The 25,064-nt window shown below is 38.7% G+C and overlaps 1 protein-coding gene across 4 annotated transcripts in view; it reads right to left on the bottom strand.

Annotated features, from left to right (window-relative positions):
- MAPK9 (mitogen-activated protein kinase 9) overlaps positions 1 to 25,064 on the bottom strand; it is a 58,680-nt gene that overhangs the window by 22,856 nt on the left and 10,760 nt on the right. For 3 of the 4 annotated variants that reach the window (XM_061190048.1, XM_061190050.1, XM_061190052.1), the window contains exons 2-4: positions 17,657 to 17,827; positions 17,005 to 17,245; positions 2,697 to 2,755 (exon numbers count right to left, since the gene is read on the bottom strand). In XM_061190048.1, coding sequence (XP_061046031.1) covers positions 2,697 to 2,755; positions 17,005 to 17,245; positions 17,657 to 17,778 — 422 coding nt within the window. In that variant the 5' untranslated portion in view covers positions 17,779 to 17,827. Of the gene's footprint in view, positions 1 to 2,696; positions 2,756 to 5,251; positions 5,382 to 17,004; positions 17,246 to 17,656; positions 17,828 to 25,064 lie in introns of all 4 variants that reach the window. The other variant, XM_061190049.1, reaches the window with a different exon arrangement.

The following is a 25,064-nucleotide window of genomic DNA, read 5'->3' as shown; positions in this document are numbered from 1 at the left end:
TGAACTAGAATTTTTATGAAATAGTAATAACTTACCACCTAGTCACTGCACTGGCTAAAGTAAAAAGATAACTTGTTTTCCCTAAACATTTGTAAGGTATCTTGAAAAGAAGCAAATGTATAATGAAAGTTTGTAAAAGTTTTCAAAAAATAAAAATAAAAACAACTAACAACAAAATGCCTTTCAAGTTAAATACAAAACAATTTTTATATCATAGTAAATAGAATCTCAAACATTCAAATTCTCCTATATTTAAAAATTTTTGCTATTGGATCATTCTTACCAACATAGAAACCATGCTGTTATTGCTCTCATCTTAAGAAAACTTTTGACCTTACTTCCCCCACCAGCTACCGTCCTATATTTTTGCTCCCTCTGCAAGCAAAACTCCCCAAAGAGGTGTCTATACTTATCATCTCCAATTTTTTCTCCCAGTTTTCCTTAATCCCACATTAATCAGGCTTTTGCCCCCACCACTTTGCTGAAACTGTCCTCAAGGCTCCATGTTGGCCTTCCGTGCTGCTAAATCCAATGGCCAGTCCTACAATCCTGGCTGACTGTGCCTTTCTCCTATCCCCAGCTTCTTACTGTTGAAGTGCCAGCACTCGGTCCTTGGTCTTCTTTTCTCTAACTGTACTTACAATCTTGGTGATCTCTGGTCTCTGGTCTCAAGACTTTAAATACCATCTATAGACTGACAACTACCAAATTAATACCTTCAACCCAGCCCCCCCTGCTGAACTCCAGGCTCATTTATCTAACTGCCTATTTCACAGTTCCACTTGGGTGTCCAATAGACATCTTGAACTAAAACTGAGTTCCTGATTCTACCCTACCCCGAAATCTGTTCTTCCCGTAGCCTTCCACATCTCAGTTGAGAGCACTTTTATCCTTCTGGTGCTCAGGCCAAAACTCCAAGTGTTGTTCTCAGCTCCTCTTTCTCTCATACCACACATCCTCTCTAGGAGCAAACACTGGGGTTCTACCTTCAAAACAGCGTCAGCATCCTATCTCTTGCCTTTACCATCACTATCACCGCTCTGGTCTAAATGCAGCCATCATAATCTCTCACCTGAATTGCTGCAATAGCCTCCTGACTGGTCTTCTGTGTCCTACCCTTAACAGTGGGTTCTCGACCCAGAAACCGAAGTTATTCTTTTTTTTTTTTTTTTTTAGAAATTCACGTTCTTATTTATTGATTGATTTATTGATTGATTGACTGCTGTGTTGGGTCTTCGTTTCTGTGCGAGGGCTTTCTCCAGTTGTGGCAAGCGGGGACCACTCCTCATCGCGCTGCGCGGGCCTCTCACCATCGTGGCCTCTCTTGTTGCGGAGCACAGGCTCCAGACGCACAGGCTCAGTAGCTGTGGCTCACGGGCCCAGCCGCTCCGTGGCATGTGGGATCTTCCCAGACCAGGGCTCGAACCCGTGTCCCCTGCATTGGCAGGCAGATTCTCAACCACTGCGCCACCAGGGAAGCCCCGAAGTTATTCTTTTAAAACATAAGTCAGATAAGCTCACTCTTCCTGCTGAAAGTCTTACTGACTTGTAAAGGAAAATCCTTACAATGGCCTAGAGGCCCAGCAGTGTCTGGCCCTGTCACTTCTTTGAGCCCATCTCTTCAACTTTCCTCTGCTTCCTCTGATCCAGCCACACTGGCTCTTGCTGTTCTTAGAACACACCAGGCACACTCCCCCTTCTGCTCCTTTACACTGCCTGTTCCTTCTATCTTGATACTACCCTCCCCCAAATATCTGTAGGACTAACCCCCTCACTTCCTTGAAGGCTTTCTTCAAATGTCACCAATCCAGTGAGGTCCTTCCCTAACTACCCTACTTAAAGTTGCAACCTGACTCCTAACGCCCAGCACTTCTGATCCCCCTTACCCAGCTCCATTTCTTCTACATTTGCCACACATCCTAATGAATGACATCATTTCCTTATTTGTTATGTTGACTGTCTATCTTCCCTGGCTTTCCTGCAAGCTCTAGGAAGAAATATGACCACCTGCAATTCTTAAAAAATGAAAGGGATTTTTGCTGTTTTGGTCACTAAAGTATGTCAAGTTCAAGACAGTGCCTAGCACACGGTTGGCAATCAAATATTTGTTTGTTTTTTTTTGTGGCCTCACCGTGTGGCTTGCGGGCTGAAAGCATGGCGTCCTAACCACTGGACTGCCAGGGAATTCCTGGCAATCAAATATGTGTTGAATGAATGAATGAATACATGAATACATTTAGGATAAAGTTGTGCATTATATCTCAATAATAAATTAATATTTCATCATTACTAAGATAATTCTATTTCAGATTTTGGAAGTTTAATGACTTACCCATTTCAAATAATAATTATAAACACCTAAACCCTACAATCTTGGCTTTCAGGGGACTAGAGAAAAACATGTTATATTTTATATTTCAGTAAAGGAAATCAGCGGCATTAATGGCACTGTCTGCTCTGAAGAATTATTTTCAGTCATCCTTTATCTGTTGTAGAAATGATAACCATCTAGGCACAAATAGTTGAATATTATTATTCATTTTCCTTAATATTCTCTTCCACAGAGAAAAGTGGCTAGGATATCATTTAAAAATGTGTTCTCACCTATATTTCCTAAGTAAAAAAAGCAGTTACTTTCTTTTCTAAATTTTTAGTCTTTGATGAGCAGTGTATTACTGAATAAAAATTATACTTACACATCTTGAAATTCTTCTAGAGTTTTTTGTGGTGTAAACACATTTAACAAACTAATTATCTGAAAAGAGAAAATTATATCTCAGCATGTCAAATGACTCTACTTGATTATAAAAATTAAGTTTAACATTAAAGTGTATTAAAACTACAAAAAAAATCACAGCAGAGCTTTGTATTTATTATTATTGTTATTGCTTTTACCAAAACATTCTATTACACAGCATTTGAAAAAAGCTAAATGATTAGGATTCTCATCTTGGAAATAATATGCACTTTTAATCAAATCACGTTTATGTGTCCCCAGTAACTTATTATTATAGAATTTTAACACATAATGTCTTTCTAGCTCTGAACATAAAAAAGTAGCAATTACAAGTAGAAAAACACTAAATAAAGCAATATGTTAACTCTGAAAACTTAAATACAATATGCAAATTTCTAAAAAGTTTTGAAATGTGAAGGCTAAGCTTATATTTTTGGTATGATAAAGATGAAATGCCTCATAGCATTACCTATTTACATTACTTTTATGTAAGGAGGATTCAAGAACTGACCCCACCACAGGCCTTGGTCCTGGCACCCCAATGGTTAAACAATGAATTCTGCTGCTTGAGCATCAAACACACGTCCTCAATCATTTCAAATGACTGAGGGAAAGATGAATTATTCAGTATATAGGATTGGAGTGGCTGGCTAGCCAAGGGCAAAAAAAACTAGATTCATACTTCAATCTTTACACCAAGATAAACTCAAAATGGAACAAAAATTTAAATCTAAAACATGAAACCATGAAACATTAAAATATGAATAAACATTTATACAATTCTGGTGTAGAAAAGCCTTTTCTAAGCATGACAGGAAACCTAGGAGATTTGATTATGTTAAACAACAACAACAAAAATCAGTATGACAAAAACAACCTAAATTAGGTCAGATGGAAAAGAAGTGAGGGTTGACAGCTTTAATATACAAAGATCTTCTATAAATGCGTAAGAAAGAAACCAACAGTCCTAGAGAAAAATGGACAAAGGCCATGAAAAACAAACTCTCAAGAAATAAAAATAAATGGCTAATAGAGATATGGAAAGAAAATCAACCTCACAAATAAAAATAAGGTATCATTTGTCATCTATCAGTTTGGTAAGGTAAAACAAAAAATCAACAATATGTAGCTCTGGGGTATTTTGAAATAAAAGACGTACTCAGATACTCAATAAAAGTATAAAATTGACAGTCTTCCTTGAGGTTAATTTGTCAGTATATATTATTAAAACCAAAAGTGTGCATAGTCTTTGACCCAGCAATCTTGGCCAAGGAATTCACCTGGACAAGTGTGCAAAGATGCAATGTATAAGGATGTTCACTGCAGCACTGCTTATAATAGCAAAAAACTGGAAACAATCTAAATATCTGATAATAGGTGATTGGTTAAATGAATTACTGTGCATCTGTACTATGTAGCCATTTAAAAAATGGTTTATATCTATGTTCATTAATGTATATGAGATCTAGCATCATTCCACTAGGGAAAAAGCAGGATGCATAATAACATAACTGAGCTTATTTATGTATGTGTGTACATATATGCATAAGAATGCTCACCAAAATGTTAATGATAGTGACCTGTGGGTGGTGGGATTCAAGGATTTTTCTTTCTTGTTTATACCGTTTGAATTAAAAAAAATAATAAACATATTTTTTTGTAACCTGAGAAAAAAACTTTTTTACTTTTTTTTTTAAACCTGTAAAATAAAGCATGCACTGGAGAATTTAAAAACAAACTCAAACCACAGACTCAAAAGATTGAACCTATCTTAGTTTTGTGTTTAATGTCCCTACACCAGAAAAATCCAGCATAAATGTTACAACAAAAGGAGCCATATAGAGTTGAGTGTACTTTTAAATACTTATCCCCCGCACCCCGTAACAAAAAGAGGTCACATGGGAGGGGATCTCCAAAGCCCCTGCCAGACTTAACATTTTATAATTTTATAACATGGCAAGGTTATCAAAATCATGTTCAAAATAATGCTCAGGCATCAGTAGTAGAACATAAAATGTGCCTGAGTACCTCATTTTCTAGAGATATACTGTTTTTCCTTAAAATGTACAATGCTTTGATTTCTGTAGAGATGCCAAGTACAACTATCTTGAATATAACATCATCTAATAACATTTATTTGAATAAATGTGAATATGTAAAAGCTACTTATAGAACAACGTTTTTCTAAAAAGTATTTAGATATTTCTCAATTTGCCAGGTCAATACTGTTGCCATTTTATACACAGGGAAACAGTGAAAACCAAATGGTCACAAGGTTAATTAACATTCCCATCCGTGTTGAGTGACCTAAATTCCTATGGACCATGGTGCCTCTTGCTGACTTCAATATCCCCAATGTTGATTAAAAATTCTGTCAATAAAATATAACCATTTAAATAGTATTTGTATCACTAGTTTACCCTAGGTCTAAGCTCATTGTATCTCCAAAGACCCAGATGATTATGACAGCATTGACAACATTAAAGTATTAGAAGAAACATAGACATAACTTACATTTTTATGATTGACACATTTTAAGAGGACAAGTTCACGATAAGCTCTCTTTGCATGAGTCTGATTCTGAAAAGGACGGCTTAGTTTCTTGACTGCAACATTTATCCCAAGAACTGTATCAAAAGCAGCACTATAATTAAGAAATATAATAGGCAACCCATTAGGATGATTTTGGAATATACAGCAATGCAGAATGTATATTCAATGTATTATCTTTTTAAATGAATAACAAATAAGGAAAAATCTGCTTGCTTCCACTCTGGTACTTCTGCACATTAAGAGCAAGGTGAGCTGGCTGAGAGTGCAGGACGAACGGACTCCTCTGCAGAGGCGCCACCATGGCAGCTGAAGCTAGGATGGGATTCAGCAATCCTTTGCACATGGACGTCTCATTATATTAGTTGAGATCATTATGTTCAGAACCAAGTAATTTAATACAGAGCATGTAAGACTGCTCAGGAAACAAAATCTTCAGTTTAAATATGTCAATAAGTTGAAAAAAAAGTCACTGGTATCACAGAGTAAAATATAAGTATATTCTGGAGTATCACAGTGGAGAAAATGGTTTGAACTCATGAGACGGATATAATAAATCTAAGTTTTGATTGATTGTGTTTTTCCCAGATGTAAGAATCTAAAAAGAAAACAGAAGCCAAAATCTCAGCTCATGGTAAATCCCCAAGATACAAAATCCCTAACATAAGCAATTGCTATATATAAAATTCTGCTAGAAATACCTCCTCATACTACTATGGTAAGAAATAAAATCTTCTAGGGGCTGTGTTTCCAGAATCTCAAGTTCCCAGCTGAAATTTATGATTGATTTTCCTCCAGAAAATAGACAGGAAAAATTGAGTACCTTCTGTACTAGTTTCAAGCTAGCACTAACAGTATGATTGCTGTCACTGTTACCTTTTGGCTCCTTATCAGGGGTTAAAAGCTGCTAAAGACCATCTGAGAACCTAAGCACCATTTAAAATACTGTTTCTATTTATTTATTCTATTCAGTTTATAACACTGTTTACACTTATTCACTTCTATTAATTTTTTTTGCCAAAAAACCCAAACTTAATTCAATTTTAACTTTTTTAAATTGAAGGCTGTCTGCTGTAGCATTTGGTTAAGAATTATCAGAAGCTTCATGTTACTTTGGAATTACTTTTTCTTTAATTCAGTTCACATTATGTGTTCATGTATACACAGATGTAAAATCACATGCCCAGGGACTTCCCTGGTGGTCCAGTGGTAAAGAATCCGCCTTCCAATTCAGGGGACTTGGGTTTGATCCCTGGTTGGGGAACTACGATCCCACATGCTGTGGGGCAACTAAGCCCGTGTGCCACAACTACTGAGCTCATGTGCCGCAAACTGCAGAGCCCACGCGCTCTGGAGCCTATGGGCCACAAGTAGAGAGAAGCCCGCATGCCACAAGGAAAGATCCCGCACGCCTCAATGAAGACCCTGCGTGCCACAACTAGGACCTGACGCAGCCAAAAAAATAATAAAGAAAATAAATTAATTAAAATCACATGCCCATATGCAAATGCAATATTCATATGGATTATAAAATGTTAAAAATAAATCTATCTGTGAAACAAATCATTAATTAATACATACACATGTGATTTGTACTTATATATATATATATTTCTCAGTCTTGAGAATTTAAAAACAGACACACCTTTTTTGGTCTCAAAAGTTTTTGTCCAATGAGCCAAATGGACCAATTCTGAATATCTGAGCGGACTCATGCTTCCCCATTCCTAGTTCCAACTCCAGGAGTAGCTACCTTCAGTTATTCCTGGCTTTACTTCTTTTAGTAATATCTCAACTCCAAAGAATATACTTTTATCACTATTTCCTCATTTATCAACTTCAGAAATTAGCTATTTACTCCCCATTATGAAAACTGAGGATTTAGTCACTTAGTTGAAACCCCCAACTCCTCCTAGTTTTTTGTTCTCATGTTATTTTTAACTTTTCCCTTGGTCACCCTTGTAACTTTAAATAACATGCCTAAACTTGTTGCATCAACTTTCAAAGGAACCTCTTGCTCCCCACTATGTAAAATGAGAATATTACACTTCATCTCCTTTTTCCTCCAGCTCTCTAATCTCTTTTCCTCCAATTTCTGTCTTAAATGGTCAAGTTTAATAACACATCTTTCAATCTCTATAATTAAATCTTCTGTGTTTCTTCCTTAGGATGTGTCTAAAAGTTGAAAATCAACTTACAGAGTGTATGTATGTATGTGCACACATGTAAACATTACTAATTTCAGAGCGAGGATTACATTTCATTTCTAAAGATCACATGACCCTTGCCACTCATAAGAGAATGTGATTGTTTCCAGCATTAAGGTTAAATGGATTCTCTTCTAACATTCCATAAGTTCTCAAACATCATGCCACTTTAAATTTGTTTTATTCTTAGATCATGACTTTTTCTAGCTTTTCTACCACAAGTTTCTAATAAACGTTTTTTTCTTCTTAAGAGAAGACAAATATACCTCTTTAGAGCCTGTCACTAGTACTTCTTACCTTCTTACTCACATTATCTATTGTTTGGAATCTATTTCATTTTGGGGGAAGACATTTTTCTTGGGGTTTCAAGGCCTGATGTGTAGCTATTGCCCTGGTATTTCTTTTCTCTGGCTTCCACTGTTTCTGGTGTTACACGTTCTTGTATTCTTTCTTGTTGGAGTACATTCTCAAGGAATTTCCTCAGAAAAAAAGGGCATGGAAGATAAATTATCTTACTCTTCCTTTATCCTTGATTGATAGTTTGTCTTCTAAGCTTGAAATCAATTTTCTCTCAGAACTCCAATGATTTCCAAAGTTGAGTGTTGTTGATGAGAAGGCGTATGCCTGTCTGATATTCATTCTTTTGCTTCCTTTTTTATTCCTCTCAATGATTTATTACAAAGAACCATGTTTTGTCAACAACCCCAAAGCGCTCCCCCCCACTAATCACTATCCTTCCTGCCCCCCAAAGACAATAACTACTTCTGACTTTTTTTTTATACTATAATTTTTAAAAATATATTTATTTATTTGGCTGTGCCGGGTCTTAGCTGCTGCACGCAGGATCTTCAATCTTCATTGCAGCATGCAGGATCTTTTAGTTGTGGCATGTGGGATCTAGTTCCCTGACCAGGGATCGAACCTGGGCCCCCTGCATTGGGAGCGCGGAGTCTTAGCCACTGGACTACCAGGGAAGTCCCCTACTTCTGACTTTTATAATCACTTCCTTGCTTTTACCAGTTAAACATGTATCTTCAAGCCCCTGCATCATTTATTTTTGCCTGGTTTTTGAAATTGTCTATGTCTGACTTCTTTCACTCAACATTATATTTGTGAGGTACATCTGTTGTTGTGTGAAGCTATAACTCATTCTGTGTCATTGCTATAATATTCCTTTGTTATGATTATATGACATAATGTTGATAGATACATTGGTTGTTTTCAGTTTGCAAGCAAAAAACATGGTCATAAACATTCTTGTACATGGTTCTGGGCATGCATTTCTGACGAGTAGATAGCTAAAAGTGGTATTACATATAGTTTACTTTAGTAGATAATGCCAAACTGTTTTCTGAAGTGGTTTGTTCTATCAATTTCTAGGCATTTGATTTTTTTGTAGTAATACTGACCCTATGTCCTGCAAGAGGGCCAAGTTTAACAAAAGGGAGATCACAAGGGAAGGGGTGGGGGGGCACTAATCCAATCACGAGAGCCCTTTAGAAGCAGAGTTTGTTTTGGCTGGTGGGAAGAGGGGAAAGTCAGAGAGATCTGAATCCTGAGAAGGACTAGACATGTTGTTGCCTTTAAGATGGAAGCGGGGGTCACGTGAGAAGGAATGTGGGACCCTCTAGGAGCAGGGTGGCACCTGGCTGATAGAGAGCAAGGGAATGGAATGGAGACCTCTGACCTACAGCTGCAAGGAACTGGGTTCTGCCAAGAACCTGAATGCACTTGAAAGCAAATTCTTCCCCAGAGCTTCCAGATAAGAGCCCAGTCCAGTGACACCTTGATTTCAGCCTTGTGAAATGCCAAGCAGAGAACCCAGGGAAGCCCACCCAGATTTCTGACCTACAGAACTATGAAATTATAAATGGTTGTTGTTTTGCTTTAAACCACTAAGTTTATGGTAATTTGTTATGCGGCAATAGAAAATAAATACATCCTCTCTTCCATATTTTTCTACCCTTTTGTCTCCCCAGGCTTCATTCTGGATACTTTTTTCCTCACCTATCTTTCAGATCACAATTCTCTCTTCAGTTATATCTAATATGCTTTTAAACCCACCTATTAACTTCATAATTCAATAACTATGTCTTATAGTTCTATAATTTCTATTTAGTTTTCTTAAGTTTTCATTTTCCACCAAAAATTTTTCATACTGTCTTTTATCATCCGGAACATAACATCATAACTCTTTGGAAGTCTGGATCCAATAATGCCAATAACCCCTGTGGATCTGTTTCTTTTCTCTGTTGTTTGTGCTGGATTTTGTGAATGTTGTCCAATCTCCTTGTGTAACTAGTTATTTCTGATTACGTGCTACACCTTGAACTTGCAAAACTGTTTGCTATCTAGAAATAATTTGATATCCAGTATGATGCTATCTTCCTCCAGGTAGAATTTACATTTATTTCTGCTGGGTACCTGGGGGTACTAGCAATTTGGGCTCACCTCACTTTGGGTTCAGCAAATGAGATGATGTGAAGCTAAGTGGCAGTTCCTGCAAGGGCCTGTTTCTTTTTGGTTCATCCTTACTCCTAGGATGCAGCCCTTTATTGGACCCAGTTAAAGCAAAGGAAGTTCACTAAGCCCCTTCAGAGGGCCCTGGACTCCAATCCCTGTCTCCTATAGCCCCACAAAGTAGTCCAAAGGACTCTCAGTCTCTCAGCTGCCCACTCCAGAATTTTCAAATGCCCTCAAGGAAAGAACACCCCAAATCCCGGGCTCCTCTTACTAGGCTTCTCCTTCCCCAGATACTGGCCTAATAATTCTTCATTTACTTATTCGCTCTCTAAGGGCAAATGCTGAGCATGGGGGTGGGGGTGGGGGTGGGAATGTTGGGAGCCAACTAGCAAAACTGTTTCATAGACACACTTTTAACTAACATTCCTACTTCTAGCCACCCGTTTCATCTTCGTTTTTTGTATCTGGCATCTGTATACTCACAACCTCTTTGGAGTTCTACTATAGATAGGTTCTCTTCTTTGTGGCAAATGTCTTATCTCCTTATTCTCACTTCCTCTGCAGAAACTTGTTAAATGCTCCATATCCACTGATTACTGCTCTCCTGTCTCTTTGTTTAGGTGTCTGATCCACCATCTTAAATTAGAACTTCCAAACCATACATTTTAGAGGTGTAACTATAAAGACACAATGATTTGCCCAAGAACTACTGCTATGAGGATCTGAGCTGGACTTAGAACTCAATTCTCCTGAATCATAGCCTTCCTATGCCTTATAGCGTATATCTTCTTTATCACAAAAATTTTGTTGTGGACATTATGTTTATTTATGTATACTAATAGAAAATAAAACAGTATAAGAACAGGCCAACATTCATGCTTGTACAGAACTAGAGGAAGCAAAAAGGAATAAGAGCTATACCAACCATTTCATGTTAAGGTTGTAATTGTCACTTCTAAGCATTGTCAGATCTAATATTACACTTCTTTTTAAAACACTTCATAAAAGATGCTCCACATTGCTGATTATTAGAGAAATGCAAATCAAAGCTACAATGAGGTACCACCTCACACCAGTCAGAATGGACACCATTAAAAAGTCTACAAGGGACTTCCCTGGTGGCACAGTGGTTAGGAATCTGCCTGCCAATGCAGGGGACACGGGTTCGAGCCCTGGTCCGGGAAGATCCCACATGCCGCAGAGCAATTAAGCCCGTGCGCCACAACTACTGAGCCTGCGCTCTAGAGCCCGCAAACCCCAACTACTGAGCCCACCCGCCTAGAGCCCGTGCTCCACAACAAGAGAAGCCACCGCAATGAGAAGCCCACACACCACAACGAAGAGCAGCCCCTGCTCGCCGCAACTAGAGAACGTCCGCACGCAGCAATGAAGACCCAACACAGCCATAAATAAATAAATAAATAAATAAATTTATATATAAAAAAAAAAGTCTACAAATAACAAATGCTGGAGAGGGTGTGGAGAAAAGGGAACCCTCCTACACTGTTGGTGGGAATGTAAGCTGGTGCAGCCACTATGGAGAACAGTATGGAGGTTCCTCAAAAAACTAAAAATAGAGCTACCATATGATCCAGCAATCCCACTCCTGGGTATATATAAAGACAAAACTATAATTCAAAAAGATACATGCACCCCTATGTTCATAGCAGCACTATTCACAATAGCCAAGACATGGAAACAATGTAAATGTCCATCTACAGATGAAAGGATAAAGAAGATGTGGGACATATATACAATGGAATACTACTCAGCCATAAAAAAGAACGAAATAATGCCATTTGCAGCAACATGGATGGAAGTAGAGATTACCATACTAAGTGAAGTAAGTCAAAAAGAGAAAGACAAATACCATATGATATCACTTATATGTGGAATCTAAAATATGACACAAATGAACCTTTATGAAACAGAAACAGACTCACAGACATAGAGAACAGACTTGCGGTTGCCAAGGGGGAGAGAGGTGGGAGAGGGATGGATTGGGAATTTGGGGTTAGCAGATGCAAACTATTATATGTTAGAATGGATAAATGACAAGGTCCTACTGTATAGCACAGGGAACTATATTCAATATTCTACGATAAACCATAATGGAAAAGAATATGTAAAAAAAAGAATGCATATATACATATAACTGAACCACTTTGCTGTACAGCAAAAATTAACAACATTGTAAATCAACTATATTTCAATTAAAAATTTTTTTAATAAAAGCAAAAAAAAAACAGTTAAGCACATCGTAGAACTGTTTTGTAAAACAAATAGTCCTTATTACTTTGGTTAAACAGCTTGAGATTTTAGAAGGAGAGAGAAAATGTGAATATATATATATGAAAGAAATGTACACACATTTTCCCTGTAGAGCTTTAAAACCTTGAATTACTTAATTCTACTAATAACTTAATTTTATAAATACTTCAAATGATAAACATTTTAAAACTTACTTCCTAATTATTTTATTAACAGTTTTAATGAACAACTAAAACATAGAAACAAATAAATCAGACAACTGTAAAAACAATTCAAAATTAGGAGTCAGAATATTTTAGTTGGATCCCAGCTCCTCCTTTTAATCCTGTATCAATACCTGCACTTTGGTTTACCTGCACACCTGTCCCTATATCTTTATCAAGCTCTAGTTTAAATAGATGATTAACAAGTTTTGTAAACCATGCATTATTGCTACTATAATATTTTACTTCTCAAAAATGTAAAAACACATGTATATTAGTTTCCTATTGTTGCTATAACAAATTACCACAGATTTACTGATTTAAAACACAAATTTATTATTTTACAGTTCCGGAGTGTGTGTGTGCGCGCGCGTACACGCGTGTGCGTCAATCAAACCAATCACACACCCTTTGGTTCGATCAGACAGAAGGCTCTATTCCAAGCATGAGCTGAGATTATCTGGAGTTCCACAGATAAGTCTCAAAAGATCAGGGTTAGGTGCTTCCCTGGTGGCACAGTTGTTGAGAATCTGCCTGCCAATGCAGGGGACATGGGTTCGAGCCCTGGTCTGGGAGGATCCCACATGCCGCAGAGCAACTAGGCCTGTGAGCCACAACTACTGAGCCTGCGCGTCTGGAGCCTGTGCTCTGCAACGAGAGGCTGCGACAGTGAGAGGCCCGCGCACTGCGATGAAGAGTGGCCCCCGCTCGCCGCAACTAGGGAAAGCCCTCGCACAGAAACAAAGACCCAACACAGTCATAAATAAAATAAATAAATAAATAAATTTATATATTAAAAAAAAGATCAGGGATAGTGTCAGAACAGGGACAGAAGAGCAGGGTTTCAGAGGAGACTCCAACCAGGAGATGCAGTGGGGACAAAAGTGATGGGCGTGGGAAAGAACGTGTCATATTTGCAGAGAAGGGACCATTGGAGATAAGAAGTTATCTAAAAGTTAGGGTTTGATGGTGGGTATACTCAAGCCCTTCCATCACTGATGAGGAAGAAAGGAGTCTGACTGGCACCATTCATAGTTTCTTGCTCTATCTACACGCCAAGAAAAAATCCTCTGAAGACATGTGGGGGAAGTATCACGGGAAAAGTTTCTCTCTTGTCCGTCTGGGACTACCACTGCCTGCACCACCACTGCTGCAGTTCAATGGGACCACGAAGCCTCGAGCCTAGAAGGAAGGTGAGGCGCAGTCACCCACCTTCCTGGCTGAGAGGAAGCCAGCACAGGCTCTGGTAGAAAGTAGCAGTAAAGTAATAATGGAAACCAGGTCTCCAACCATCTAGGCCCAGCTCTCGTGACGGCACCTCGTCTAAAAGCCAGAAGAAAACATCCCAGAAGTCTAAGAATAATTTTCATAATTGCACAAACATTTCTAAAAAAAAGTATCAATAATCTGAATCAAGTTAACTAACCCCTTTTCCATGCATCAGTAAAGTTAACCGAACTAAAAGGTTTTGATTTGGTAATGAATAACTGGCTTGGGTTACAAAGTTAAGTGAATAATTACATCAAAGATCACAAACTAAACTGTTAGCTGTGCAAGAGGCTCATTAAGAGCTATTTTAATCAGTTCAAAGACTTCTTTCTTGAGCAGAAAAGGGTGAAACCCAGTTTTTGATCCTTCCTTAAAATCAAAATTCAGGCCATGGAAATCGGGATTTGCAAGACGTGAAATTTAGGATGGTGTTAAACTTTTAGCCTCTACATGTATGTGAGGTGAAAGTTGCTCCTACAAATGTTAATAAAATTGTCATAAAATTATTTAAATGAAAATACTAAGAGTAAGTGAAAGTACACTTAAAATTATATCAATATATGACTTAAGTTACAAGAAAATGACAACATATTTTAATGCATAACATAACATGAAAATATTACATATAATACTATAGTATCAGGGGTTAAATATCCATTAAAAATGACAAATATCCTTAAGGCACCTTTCAGTTTACATTTTCAAAAAAATTTTTAATAAGGGGAGATTCACATAAACATAAAATGAACCATTTTAAAGTGAACAATTCAGTAGCATTTAGCACATTCACAGTGTTGTGCAATCACCACCTTTAAGTAACCCCAAAAGATTTTCATCACCCCAAAAGGAAACTCCATACCCATTATGAAGTTGCTCCCCATTCCTCTCTCCCCCTTGCCCTTGTTACCACCAATCTGCATCTTTCTCTATGGATTTACCTACTTTGGATATTTCACATAAAGGGACTCATATAATAATACTACCTTTTATGTTTGGCTTCTTTCACTTAGCATGTTTCTGAGGATCATCTATGTTGTAGCATGTATCAGTGCTTCATTTTTTTTTTATGAATAATATTCCATGTATGTATATAACACAGCGTGTGTATCCATTCATTTATTGATGGACACTTGGGCTGTTTCCACCTTTTGGCTATTGAGAATAGTGCTGCTATGAACATTTGTATACAAGTCTTTTTTGAACATCCGTTTTTAATTATTTTGGGAATATATCTAGGGATATTTAGTGGGTCATATAATAATTCTGTTTAACTTGTTGAGGAACCGTCAAACTGTTTTCCACAAGTGGCTGCACCATTTTACATTCTCACTGGCAATGTATGAGGATTGTAATTTCTTCACATCCCTGCCAACCTTTGTTATTTTCCATTTTGTTGATTATGGCCACCTAGTGGGTATGAAGTAGTACCTCATTGTGGTTTTGATTTGCATTTCCTAAATGACTAACAATGAGCATCTTTTCATGTGTTTATTGGCCATAAATCTTCTTTGGGGAAATGTTTATTCAAGTCCTTTGCCTGTTTTTTTGTTTTTTTGTTTTTAATTGGGTTGTTTGATGAGAACCTACTGTATAGCACAGGGAACTCTACTCAGTGCTCTGTGGTGACCTAAATGAGAAGGAAATCCAAAAAGGAGGGGATATATGTATACGTATAGCTGATTCACTTTGTTATACAGCAGAAACTAACACAACATTGTAAAGCAACTATACTCCAATTTAAAAAAAAAAAAAAAAGATGCTTTTACCCAAAAATAAATAAATAAATAAATTGGGTTGTTTGTCTGTTTGCTGTTGAGTTGTAGGAGTTCTTTATATTCTGAATATTAGACTCTTACCAGATAAACGATTTGCAAATATTTTCCCATTTGTGGGTTGTTTTTTCACTCTCTTGATAGTGTTCTTTGATACACAAAAATTTTTAATTTTGATAAAGTCCAATTTCTTGTTTTGTTGCTCATGCTTTTGGTGTCATTTCTAAGAATTCAAAGTCATGAAGCTTCCCCCTTTGTTTTCTTCTAAGAGTTTTATGGTTTTAACTCTTATATTTAGGTCATTGATCAATTTTGAGTTAACCTTTTACATGATGTGAGGTAGGAGTCCAACTTCATTCTTTTGCATGTGGGTATCCAGTTGTCCCAGCACCATTTGTTGAAGAGAATGTTCTTTCCCCATTGAATAATCTTGGCACCCTTTTTGAAAATCAACTGGCCACAGATGTATGGGTTTATTTCTGGACTCTTAGTCTTTAAAAATTCAGAACTTTCCATACTATAATTCTACCACTGCTTTTACCAGAGGAGGTTTAGCTTATAACTGTTTATTTGGGAACTTTCATTTCAAAACTAGAATTTTTTTAATGAAAAATATACATCCATAATGAGTAATTTCATTATTAAACATTTCTTTAAAAAACAAAGATGAGAAGTAGTATATGAAAACTGGAAATCAAAACTAATCTCTGAAAAACAGTATTTTTTAAAGTAGCATGTAACTTTATTGTCATTTACCATGCTGTAATGAAGTCATTAATTTTAACTGCGTAACCCTTGTAAAGCTCTCCATTATACAATTAATTATGAATTTCTAGTCAAGCTCTTAATGTGGTTATTACATTAAATGTCCTTGTATCAGTCTTGCCTAATTCCCTATGTCAAATTACCATCCAGTTCCAAATAAGAGATGGGTTATAAATCAAAAGAATATTTTACTGTCTAGAACTTTTTATTAACATCTAAGTATCCTAATATGAACCATCCATTCACTTTAAAACTTTCCTGGCACACTGGATTTAAGTACCAATATAGCATGTTATCAGTTGGAAGTTAAGATCACCACTATTTTAGATGCAAGCCAGGCATTCCTTCCAAACAGCCCCTTCCCCCTCATTAGTTTTTCTAGGAATCTCTGAACTACCATCTCCTCTCAGCTTCCAGGGCCTCTAACTACCTAAGCCGAAGAAAACAACTAACTTCCCTGATCACATATCTCTACAACAGAGGATCAATTACTAACCACTGATGCAGATTCTCTAAACTCAACATCTCTAATAAAAATATAAACTCTCCTACCAGAACATCCAAGAGTTCTCTTTTATCTTGAATCCCCTTTACCTACAAGCTGTAATCATTGGATGGTTAGCTTTACCACAGTTCCTTTTAGGTGCAAAGACAATCTTGTTTTTACTGACCAAAAAAAGAAGAAAAGATTTTGCCAAAAAACTAAGGGATAAAAAGCTTGGGAAGTGCTGATAACTGTAGTCTAGAAAACATGTGAAAAACTTTACCTTTAGCTGGCCAGTGATGTCGCGGCAGCTGACTGTCTTACCAAGCAAGAGACTAAGGTTCAGGGTCAGACCAACAGTTCTGACGTCCTGGGCTGGACACATAGTTGAAGTGAGACACCAAGGAAGAGACGGCCAGCCCAACCCCTCATACGGCATCCCTTCCTGGTTAATCCATGGGGTGATAATGACACTGACTGGCCTCATCCTGCCAATGAAGGGCAAGGCACTGCAATGACGGCGCCTAGAAATGAATAGGAGTGATTGGGAATAAAAGGGGGAGGGGGGAAAGGTGGCCAGGATGAAGAAATGAATAAAACTCCAAATTTCTGTTACAACTCACTGTCATACCTATTACTCTAATATCATAATGACAGGGGGAATGGAAAAGAAAAAAAAAAGAGAAAAGAAACAAAGAAAAAAGAAAAATTGCTACCTATTTAAATTTACGCAGCATTCCAAGAATTTGAGCTTGTATCCTACAATCTGACTATATGTAACTAAAGCAAGAGGTTGATTCAATTTAGCTTATAAACCTATAGCAAAGAAAAGGGTATTTTTATCATCAGTGTTTCTAAATTCTGACGACTTAGATCTATTAAGTTTTTATTACAACAAAAACTCAATCTACACTACTGAAACAGACCATACTTACCAGACAATTCCTTGGGCTCCAGAGCCAATTGGTTTCAACTGCTGGTAACGTTTTAGGACAGTGAAAGTTGAGTCTGCCACTTGTACACTGTAAAACTGACTATCACATTTACTGTCACTCATGATGTAGTGTCATATAATATTCCAAAGAGCTGGTACAGTCGTCAGATTCCTTGAAAGAGAAACAGAATGAACATGCATTCTTACTGAAATTATACATGCATAGCTCACTTAATAGTGTTTCAGATTTATTGGTATATAAGACAATGTGGCTGTAAGTTGGTAAACTCAGTTAGACCAAGTTCTGAACTTAAGCAACATGCAAAAAATGCAAAGACATTTTAATGGTACAAGATTATCATGAAAGGAAGGAATTCTGAGACCCTGCATGACCACATCTTAAGGGACTGGATTAGGAAATAACAACCTTTGGAGAAAATAATTTGTACATTTTTATTAGCCATGACAAGACTACATCACTATGTGATTCTCATCAGCTTGCTTCCGGTGGGACCAGATTACACCGTGCTGTCTCAACCAGAGATGAAGGCACTCTGGAGATGCTGCAAAATGAACATGTCTACAATTCATTCATGCAGAAAAACAAATGGACCAGTCTTCTGCTATGTCCACAAATTCAGGTTAAAGTGACGAACCAGAAAGCAAGTCCGATGCCAAAGTGATTGTAAAAGTGGTAAGTTAAAGAACAACAGGGTGTTGGAGGCCTGGTGACACCTGTGTGTGCCGTGGATGCTCGTGAGTGCGTTTCTACCTTGTGAGGTGGTCCCGGAGCTGGCCTACATTCCCCAAACCCTACATCACTAGTGGGCTTCAATACAGACAGCCATAGACAGAGAACTCTGTCATAAGCTACAGTCAATAACATGGACACTATGTTATCCACAAGGTATGAGTATAAACTGGCAGCCCCAGAGCAGCCTTTTTGTGGTTTAGACAGTAGGCTGAGATTCCTACACTGCAGGAGCCTGTATGATTTTATACAGAAAACAAAGCAAACAGAAATCGGCAGGCAGCTACCTTTACTCCGTTCCCTGGCTCTTATCTGATAATGTTTATTCAAAAGTTAGCAAGCTATTTATATTGGTCATTTCTTAAAAATTAAAAAGCCAACAATAAAATCATTTAGGTAAATATTCTACACTGTTTACAAACACAGAATTTAAATTTTATTCTACAGCTTCCCCAAATTCCTGCCTGTTTGTTCTAACACCTAATATTTAATATCTACCCACTGAGTTTTTTAGAGTGATGATATGTGTTTCAACACAATGATGTCTAGGACTTCCATTAAACATGGAAATTGATTAACAACAAGACTGAACAAAGAATTTAAATCAAATGAATAGTTTCTCCAACTGACTGTTGCTTCATGCTTTTTTACCATTCTCAGGGCAGTGGCTGAGGCACAGCTGGTAGTACCAGCTGCCATTCTGACCAAGAGCCATTGCACACTGGCTGGGGATTGCGTCTGGGAGGCCAGCGTTGCACTAGATAAACTAACACACTGCTCACAACGACCCACAGGAATTATCAGCCCTGTGTTACACTGGAGTGACCCAAGGCTTAGTGAGCTGGCCAAGCCATGCTGCTGTGAGAAGGGGGCCCTAAGCTCTAGGAGGGGAGGGACAGGTCTGTTTTGTTCACGGTGGCACCCTGTACTCCCAGGACAGGAGGACAGGGAGGGCCTGGCCCCTGGGACAGAGTGACCATTCAATATACCTCTGCTGATCTGACCCATAACACTGTAGCTAATGAGTCCCTCACGATGCTGCTCTATTTTACTGACATCTGAAGGAGTATCCTTTTCTTAATTTATTTATAGTTTTTAAGAGGCTGAGACAATTCACCTCAACATTTACAGGGTACCTTTGTACAAGAAAGTGATAAATAATATAGAAGACATATATCAAGATCAAACAGGTATTGGTCTTGAAGCAGCACCTACTTCACTATTTGGGGGAGAAGTGTGAGGAATGAGTCTATTATCTACATTGTAATATAAGTTATAAAGAGGTAAGGGCCATAAGCAAAACAGAAACAAAGCTGAAAGGCAAAAGAGGTCCTACCCACGAGCAGGGGTGCAGAAAACAAGAAGAGCTTCATGGAGGAGGTGGCATTTGCCCTGGATAGTTTTGCCAGAGACAGAGTAGAAGCACAGAACTCAAACTGACTGTGCTCAGACATGGTGAATTGCTCAGCTTGACGAGTGGAGTAGAAATGCAAAGGATCAGAGACAGACTCAGAGAAGTCTATTTCTTGGCCATATTGTAATGCACCAGCAATGCTGGTCATTCATAAAGCATTTCTTGAGCACCACTGTGGACCAGGTCCCTTGCCAGAACAGCCAGCATGCCTGCCTTCTGCGTTTCGAGCTTACAGAGAGCGTTCACTGCGGGTACACTCAGAAGAGATCGGATGCAAGGAGAGCCCTAAACCCAGAAGGGTGGAGGTTTAGGGTGCGGGGATAAGAAGTAGCATGTGCAGAGAGCTGGAGGTGCCTTCTAAGCATGACAAATCATTTGAGATTTGATTCTGCTGGGTCACGGGGGGAAAAAACTGGAGAGAAAACAAGGCCAGATCACCCCAGGCCCTGGAAGCCGCTCGGAGCCATCTGGGCCTGGGCCTGAGGGCTGCGGAGCCATCAAAGCACGAGAGGCATGGGCTCACACTTGCTTTTCAGAGAGGTCGTTCGGGAAGCTGAGAAAGGGTTGGATTCGAATGGGTAGGACTCAAAACAGGCAGACCTGACAAAAATGGCAGGATCGTGGCAGGTGGGGAAAAGAAGGAAATGCACGGCTTGGAAGAAGAATGTATGTGACTTGTTGCCCTGCAGGAGATGGGGAGAAACAAAGGTGAAACAGCTGGAGGTAAGCAGGAGATAGCTGAGTCGGAGAGTTCGGCTTTGGACAAGTTAAGTCTGAAGTGGCCAAGGGACAGTATGACAGGCCCAGGCTGCTGACCTACTCCAGGATCCACTCCTCCCTTCATTTTAGTAACAGAAGCCACCCTGTTCCTGCTGGACAAATGGCTACCCAACTAGAGATGACATATGGCCACTTTCCTGGCAGCCAGGTGTGACCAGATGACCAACCTTTAGCTAATGAGATGTGAGAAGAAGTGATGTATGCTACTCCCAGATCATTTTTTTAAACAGAAAGCTGCTTGCCTTTCAATCTATCTTTCTCCCTTGCTGTTGGCTGAGGGATCAGCAGTCATAGACCCAGAGATGGAAGTCACATGCTGAAGATGCTAGAGTCACCCACCAGCCAGAGTCTGGAATGACCTTGTGGCACTGAGCTGGCCCCCATTCTGGTCCACCTGCCCACACTGAGATTGGCACAAATTAATCTCAACCTTGTTGAACAACTCTGGAACTCTCTCTGCTACAGCTGTTGTAACCTGTACTCAGACTGGTACAGTATTAGGTTAGCTTTTGTGAATTTGGGGAGTACATTACATCATTAGGTCAATAATTAACATAATTTCATCTCAAGATTTTAAATAATTTTAAAATTAAAATAAGTTTCCCTTATTAGGCAGAAAAAAAAATCACCTAAGACAGAATCTGTCAAAGCCACCTCCTCTGTCAAGCTTGGGCTTCATGGGCTTCATGAGAGCAAGAGAAAGAACCCCAAACCAAACTAAGAAAGCATGTAATTTAGCTATTAATGAAATCAACTCTCTTTTGAGATTGTACTTCAACAAAATGGACCTCAACCTGGTTTCAGAAGACAATTTACAAATTGAGAGGTGTTAAGAATTCTTCATGCAACCACATTACCAACACACTGAAGGTGCAGTCCCTGCCTTAACTTCCCTCACCAGAAGGTGCTGGTTCCTCACCTCGGTTCCCAGCAGTGGGACCCAGTGCCTACCGTGTTCACTGTCACTTGGCTTCTGCAGGTCTGCCTCTGCCTCCCTCCACCAGGTCAGGAGCTCCTCAAAAGCAGGGAGGGCCTGTCTTCCCTCTCATACAACATTGTTCAATGCCCACCATTTTTCCACTGAAAAAGCTCCTAGAAGAACACACTGCTCCTACAGACCTAAGTGTGGTGAGTGGGTGCCTCGAGGTTAGGAATCGGCACGGCCTTTGCTAAAGGCATCTGGCTCACGTGCACACTCTCCCCACTTACCATGCTGCTTCGATGAATGCTTGTTTAATGAAATGCTCTAATCGAAAATCTCTATTTCTCCAAGACTGGAGACCTGTAAAATCTACCCACTCTATAAATAAACATTGGGCAGGAGGAACATTCCTACCTGTTTAGAGCCTAGAGTAAGAAATGCTTTAAAAATTTTTTTCTCTACCTCTAGTATTCTAAATATAAGCAATTCAGGTACTATAAATATTAAATCTGATTAATTTTTCTAAATAGAAAAATTAGCTCTAACTACAGCTTTACATAGTTATAAAATTTTAAAGTGGGAAAGAACAGTGGAGAGCATACAGTCTGAGTCTTGTGGGGATGACAGCTACCATTTACTGAGTTCTCCTAACAAACTCCTGATGGCCTCCTGTGTGCCAAGCATGAGGTAGCGGCTGTCAATGGAGTACTAATCAGACAGTCCCTTCCCTCAAACCACCAACTGCATAATTATCACACCACGTAGGAAGTGTCCTAGGGGTATGCACAGACTGCATGGGAGAAGCCCAGCAGAGTAGTGTCCAGAGGGCAGAGCGAGAGAACAAGTGCAATGTGTGAATGAGAGATGGATGTAAAGGAAGGCTTCCTGGAGGAGGCAAGACCTGCGTGCAAGTTAAGTATCAACCTAGGTGTGACGAAACAGGTACTTTCACACATGATGGTGAGAACTATAAATTGGTAAAACATTTTTTGGAAGCAAAATAGGTAATACCTAAGGAAAAATTTAAATGCACAAGACTCCTAACCTGGCAACTACAATTCTATAAATGTATCTGACAAATACATGTGTACAAATATTCAAAGATATTTGTGCAAGGATGTTTGTAGCACTGCTTGTAACAGGCAAAAAACTAGAAATAACCTAAAAAGTACCCTTGGAATGATTGAATAAATTATGGCACAAAAGTATAATAAAGCCATTAAAAACAATGCAGGGACTTTATGCACTGATATGGAAAGATGTCTAAGATATATAAGGAAATAAAGCAAGTTAAAGAAGAGTGCATATGGTAAATGCCAATGTATGGAAAAATACACAAACACATGCACACACACACACAATATGCTAGCAAGTGCAGAGAAACAGTGGGAAATGAGACTTTCATTCTTGCCATTATAACTTTGTTCTTTTTTTTTTTAAGCTATGCACATATTTCACATTTTAAAAACTAAACAAACACTTTTAAATGAAAAGCTGCAAAATGGTCACTCTGACACCTTTACAGAGAATGGATTTGAGGCAGATGAGACTGGAGGCAGGAAGGCAAGTGGGCCAGGCTCTGAGTACACAGTTATATACCTTCTCCTAACAGCCTGTGAGGTGCATAGTACTCTCCTCACTCTGCAAATGAGGAAACAACTTGGAGATAGTAAGGAACTTGCCCAAATTCTCAGCTGGAAAGTGGCACGGCCTGGATTTGAATTGAGGTGTATTTGACTACTATATCCATGTTTTTCCCAATATACTACTGTAATATCTCTAATTTTACTTAGAAAGTAAAGTGACTGTCCAAGGGCTGGTCAAGACCAGGCCAGAATAACACAGATCTTCACATCTCATCTTGTTGTCTTCACCCCACTAAGACACTTTCTTCTGATGATGAAGATAATTCAGTGATCCATAGACTCAAACCTTTAATCACACTAATGTTTCAGAATACCCAGGACATTCAATATTTAAATTAACTGACTGCTGTAATTAAAAGCAGATTTTCACAATCACCCTTTTTGTTTCAATGCTTGCTGCTGAAAGTTTTAATCAAATTGTTCTTTTTTCCTACTTCAATTCGTATTAAAAATAGCATAGCACAACAACTTAATCTTTCTTGTATAACCAAACACTTCACAGCACCTCAGGGCCATTCTTCTGAACATCAGTTCTTAAGTTACAGTACATACTATGATACAGAATTTGGTTATTATGTCACTCACAGGGACGTGAGTGACTCCAGCAAGGATTCTTCCTGCCTGCCCCTAGTAGTCGTCAGTCTCCCCATCTCCAGGCCCAGTGCCCGATACCCAGTGTTGTGAGTAAAGGCCTCATTGCTCCCCAGACATATCAATAGCCAAAGTGCTCTCCCAGCCTCCATTCCTGATACCTCCAAACCACTGTATACATACCACATTAGAAAGAAAGATCTGTCCACTTGAAAACCTTTACATGAATGCTTATAGCAGCTATATTTGTAATAGTTCAAAACTGGAAACAATCCAGATGTCCTTCAGTGGGTGGGTGGTTAAACAAATTGCTGTATGTCAATACCATGGACCATCACCCAAAGCAATAAAAATGATCGAACTACTGATATACATTACAACTTGGGTGGGTCATAAGGGTATTATGAAATTTTAGTAACAATTTTTAGTGATAAAAGCCAATTTCAAAAGGTCCATAGGACATAATTCCATTTATACAACATTCTTGAAATGAAAATTCTCTATATTATAGAGATATAGAACAGGTTAGTGGTTGCCAGGGGTTATGGATGGTGGGGGGCAAGGCGGGTGGTGTGGTTATAAAGGGGTAGTACAAGGGAGATCTTTGGGATGATGAAATAGTTCTGTATCTTGATGGCGATGGTGGTGATTATATGAACCTCCACATGTGATAAAATGACATAGAACTGTACAAGCATTGTACCAATGCTAACTGCCTGATGCTGGTATTGTACTATAGTTACATAAATATACAACCATTGGTGGAAACTGGGTGAAGAGTGTACAGGACCTCTCTACTATTTTTGCAACCTCTTGTGAATCTATAATTATTTCAAAATAAGGAATTAAAAGAGATTTGTTGAAAATATGCAGTGATCATACTGCTTTCCTGTTTAAATTCCTTCAGTAGTGACCGACTGCCTTGACAGTAAAATTCTAATTCTTAGAACAGCAGAGGAGTTCTGCAGGGCCTCTGGCCCACTCTTCGGCACTATCAAACCACCTGGGAGCAGCAGACCCCAGCTACTGCATACCTCAGGTCTCTGCCTGAGCCGTCCCATCTGCCTGAAATGACTTCCCTCCCCCTTTTGCTCTCCTGGACAAACTTCATCCTCCAAAGTCTAGTGCAAGCACCTGCTTCTCCTGCAAGTTTTCCTCTATAGGCTTTCCTTTCAAACTGTGCCGGGCATGTCCCTTTTTTGGCACCACATCCTGTATTCATTTGCATTGCAAGTCTATCTCTACTTCTACCCTGTGAGCTCCTCAAGAGCAGAAAATGTGTCTGATCTATATCTCAATCCTCTA

This window comes from Eubalaena glacialis, chromosome 4, assembly GCF_028564815.1.
Source record: "Eubalaena glacialis isolate mEubGla1 chromosome 4, mEubGla1.1.hap2.+ XY, whole genome shotgun sequence".
NCBI classification, from domain to species: domain Eukaryota; kingdom Metazoa; phylum Chordata; class Mammalia; order Artiodactyla; family Balaenidae; genus Eubalaena; species Eubalaena glacialis.
Note: the sequence above shows the minus strand (reverse complement) of the source record. Positions and strands in the feature narration are given on the sequence as shown.